This window comes from Asparagus officinalis, chromosome 9, assembly GCF_001876935.1.
Source record: "Asparagus officinalis chromosome 9, Aspof.V1, whole genome shotgun sequence".
Lineage (NCBI taxonomy): Eukaryota > Viridiplantae > Streptophyta > Magnoliopsida > Asparagales > Asparagaceae > Asparagus > Asparagus officinalis.
In genome coordinates this window covers 1,533,959-1,538,252 of record NC_033802.1, presented here as the reverse complement: position 1 = coordinate 1,538,252, position 4,294 = coordinate 1,533,959, and the positions used below count along the sequence as shown (strand labels likewise).

The following is a 4,294-nucleotide window of genomic DNA, read 5'->3' as shown; positions in this document are numbered from 1 at the left end:
TTGTTGATCATGTGCTGTCCTCCTCTATTTCATAGATATTCTTATCATAACCTGAAGAATGCATGATGAGGTCATCAGGATTCATTAATTTTTTCCCTTCATCAAGAGAAAATTACTAATATATTTGGATGTTGGTAGATGGAGTAGCCCCGAGGGCTAAAATGAATCAGCAGCGGGCAAGAAGATTCAGGGCGGCTAAAGATGCTGAGCTTGCGGTTAATTTTTGCACCTATTCCCTAATGACGGTTTTAAGTGCATGTTTAAATTTTTTTTCTAAATATGAATTATTCTTTGTAGGAAGCTGAGGAAGAAAGGTTGAGAAAGGAATTTGAAAAACAAGGGAAGCGAGTCCTGCCGAAAGAGGAAACTGAAGTCTCAGATTCAAATGTAATAACCCCGGGAACGCTTTTCATGGATAAGTTGGCCAAGGCATTAGAGTACTACATACATGTTAGATTGAATTCTGATCCTGGTTGGAAATCGATCAAGGTGAGGTTATGAAGTATACACAACATGCCATTAGAAACGACTGTAGTTTTTTTTTTAAAAAATTTGCGCAATATTATAGTTTTATATTTATATCAAACAGCATTTTTGAGTTGCATGCTAATGGAAATATCTTAACCATAAATGTATGACTATTATTTCTTAACGGTGTATGGTTGATATTAAGGTTGTTTCGAAGATGTTATGGCCATCAATTACTTAATTGCATGAAGTGCTATTTGTTGTTTGAACTAGCTAATTATTAAAGGCAGACCATGGTTTTAATTAAACTTTAAATTTTGGCGTGCAATATTTCTTGTTCATTGTTCAGTAGCGTTTATTTTTTACATTGCGTAACAAGTTCATATAGATAAGTTGCCATATGCATGTTGTTGTTGATGAAACATGCTCTAAAGTGTGACGAAATAAAATTATCTCCTTCAAGCTGGCTTGTGATACCGCATATATTTGTTGTTTGATATCAATATCATTATATCGATATCATTCTATTGCATGAAACATTAAGTTCTTGTCGTTCTTCTAACATAGGAAAAATTTTCAACTTTCCTGGCAACAAAGTATAATCCTTCTATCTGCAGGTGATACTTTCTGATGCTAATGTTCCTGGTGAAGGAGAGCACAAAATTATGTCGTTCATTCGTCTTCAGCGGAACCTGCCAGGATATAATCCAGGCACACATCATTGCTTATATGGCTTGGTACGTATGCATCAAACAATATTATTCATGCCAAATACTAAAAGCATACTAATATCCTCATTAATGAATATGTGTGTCATATGTAATTTTTCTTCAATGCATCTGACAGGATGCGGATCTGATTATGCTTGCTTTGGCTAGTCATGAGATCCATTTCTCTATTTTGCGGGAGGTTAGTTTATCTTCAGTGATCTTGATATGTACATGTGCGTGCATCACGCTTTTATGATGGAAGTCTTTGGTAGATTTCTCAATATGAACTTTAATGTTCATTCCTTTTCACTTAGTTTTATTCTTTGATAACAGGATGTCTTGAAACATGAACGGCATGATAATTCTATTCCATCCTTGAGTACAAACTTTTCCAGAATGGAGATTGACTTGGTCAAATCACGACAGTGGTTCAATAAAGGTTTCACACCTAATAGCGTAATCCCTAAGAAACCATATCAGGTAATGTTATTCAAGCTGTTCTATTTCTGACATTGGTTGCATGTCTACCCTTATATAATTTCTAATGTTATGTTTTCGTGTGGCAGTTTGTTAATGTATGGACTCTCCGAGAATATTTGAAGTTGGATATGAAGATCATGGATGCCCCTTTTGACATTGACTTTGAGAGAATCGTTGATGATTTCATATTTATATGTTTTTTCACTGGGAATGATTTCCTACCTCATCTACCTACTCTTGAAATCCACGAGGTGGATAAATTTTCTATGTTAATTGTAAAATGTCATTGTGCATAAAATACAAATTACTAATTCTTCTTTTCGTCGGGAGTGTAGGGGGCAGTAGATTTGCTGATTCACGTGTATAAAAAAGTTTTTAAGACTAATGGGGGCTACCTTGTGGATACTAGCAGGGTAAGGAGATAGTTTTACCTCTTTTCAAGTAGGGAAACAATATTAAGTTTCTATTTAGTGGGACTATTTTGCTTTAATATGATTTCTTTTTCGTGATTGTTGTTTGTTGAAACTAGATCAAAGAGAAGAAAGCTGCATACATAAAAATGAAGCGTGTAGAAAGATTCATACTTGAAGTTGGAAGTTATGAAGACCAGATTTTTAAAAAAAGATGCAAAGTCCGGGAGGTATCGTGATTTGTACTTTAATTGTTCTTCAGCTTCATGTTAGAAATAATTCATTTTCTTTGTTAGTTATGTCTAAATTCCAAAAGGCAACTGTATGTTCATGAAATCTACGTTGAATATCGGGTAAATTTTCTTACTTCATTTTGTATGGATTGGGTTATGCAGAAGCTGAGAGAAAAGTTGTTACATCAGAAACTAGAAGAAGAAAATAATGATTTTGACAAATTGGTGAGCCTTGTTTTATTTGGCGAGCGATATAAGTATACTTTTAATCTTTTTTGTTCTCACTTTTGTGATTTTATTTTATTTTTCAGAATCAAGATAGTTTGGAACATACAGATTCAGTGAATCTTAGGGGTAGTCTAATGAGGCAGAATTTAGAAGAATGTTCAACTTCAAGGGATTCAAATTCCTGTAAACAAATGCCAATAAGCTCAAAAGTTGGAGGCACTGATAAATTTGATGTAAGTGGTTGCACAATTTATTTCCATCTATCTAATATCTTTTTGTCACCTGAAAGAATCTCTACAGTCAACGCTTATCTTTACTACAAATGTTGAGAGGATTTCATGAGATAAAAACTTGTGCTTGGCTTTAATTGAGATTCACTGGTATAACCTCACTTTGTTTTCAGGTTCTTCAAAATACCAAGGAATTAAAACAAAAATTAAAGGACCATCTTCGAAATAAATCAGACTTGTTCAAGAGCGGTCTTCTAGAGAATGATAAGGTGTGTTCAATAATTTGTTGCCGTATATATTCTCATGTTGGGAGCATAGTTTTTCCCCCTGATTTGTTTTTCTCAACATATACAGGTTATGCTCGGAAATAATGGATGGAAAGAGAGGTATTATAAAGAAAAGTTTTCTGCAGAGAATCCAACAGAGATTGAAAGCATCCGAAAGCAGATAGTGGGTTTTGGATTTTCCTTGACCTTTCTCTGTTCTACTCTTGGAGTTTTATATTTTTTTATGCTGATTTACTTTATGTATAATATTTCAAGCTTGAAAAATATGTGGAAGCTCTTTGTTGGGTATTGCGTTACTATTTTGCTGGTGTGCCTTCTTGGTCATGGTAAGCAAGAGTTAAGAAATTTCGTTTCATTTAATCTCCTAATACATAAGGTCAACAATATGTATAAACTTGATTTTACTTTTCCAATAGGTATTACCCTTTTCATTATGGTCCTTTTGCATCAGACCTAAGGGGTCTCGGTTCCCTCAAAAATGAATTTAGAATTGGGAAGCCTTTTAATCCATTTGATCAACTCATGTCTGTGCTTCCATCAAAGAGGTAAATTCCCTTTAAGTACTTTCACGACTGTATGCATTGTTTCTTTAAGGATCATTTATCGGTTTCTTTTGACGTACAGTTCTAATGCGCTGCCAGAAGCTTATCGGAATCTTATGACCAGCAAGGATTCACCGATCATTAAGTTCTACCCACAAGGTAAGACACTTGCTCACAATCTCATGCTTTTGAAAATTCATGTCATACATCAAACTTTCCTTGTGATGACAGATTTTGTTGTGGACACCAGTGGAAAGAGGTTTTCTTGGCAGGTTTATAAACATAAACTATTGTCAATTTTTAACCATTTCGTAGTAATAGGAGATTAAGGCATAAGTATCCTTATTGGGTTTTCTTGTGACAGGGAGTTTGTAATCTGCCCTTCATTGATGAAGAAGAACTCTTAACTGCCACTCAAATTATAGAAAAAGATCTTAAGGTTTTAACCTTTCCCCCCTTCTAATTCTAGTTTGGACAAATTTTGAAAAACGACCTTTTCTCAAATTTAATAGGCAAAACCGACCTTCTAACAAAATATTTGGGAAAATCGACCTTTTTTTGCACGGGACCAGTAGTCCCGTGCAAAAAAAGGTCGATTTTCCAAATAACTCAAACGTCCCCCCTCCCCTCCCCTCTCCCTCAGCTCCTTCTCCTCATCTCTCTTCCTTCTCCTCATCATCAACCGCCGAGCTCACCAGACCCGCCT

At 35.0% G+C, this 4,294-nt stretch overlaps 1 protein-coding gene across 1 annotated transcript in view; it reads left to right on the top strand.

Annotated features, from left to right (window-relative positions):
• The window catches only part of LOC109824018 (5'-3' exoribonuclease 2-like), a 6,874-nt gene continuing 2,660 nt past the window's right edge, over nt 81-4,294 (top strand). The window contains exons 1-17 of the mRNA XM_020390522.1: nt 81-215; nt 298-489; nt 1,086-1,205; nt 1,315-1,377; nt 1,512-1,658; nt 1,745-1,909; nt 1,994-2,071; nt 2,188-2,298; nt 2,464-2,526; nt 2,613-2,762; nt 2,933-3,028; nt 3,114-3,209; nt 3,302-3,372; nt 3,463-3,591; nt 3,671-3,747; nt 3,820-3,860; nt 3,953-4,027. Coding sequence (XP_020246111.1) covers nt 129-215; nt 298-489; nt 1,086-1,205; nt 1,315-1,377; nt 1,512-1,658; nt 1,745-1,909; nt 1,994-2,071; nt 2,188-2,298; nt 2,464-2,526; nt 2,613-2,762; nt 2,933-3,028; nt 3,114-3,209; nt 3,302-3,372; nt 3,463-3,591; nt 3,671-3,747; nt 3,820-3,860; nt 3,953-4,027 — 1,761 coding nt within the window. The 5' untranslated portion in view covers nt 81-128. The remainder of the gene's footprint in view (nt 216-297; nt 490-1,085; nt 1,206-1,314; nt 1,378-1,511; nt 1,659-1,744; nt 1,910-1,993; nt 2,072-2,187; nt 2,299-2,463; nt 2,527-2,612; nt 2,763-2,932; nt 3,029-3,113; nt 3,210-3,301; nt 3,373-3,462; nt 3,592-3,670; nt 3,748-3,819; nt 3,861-3,952; nt 4,028-4,294) is intronic.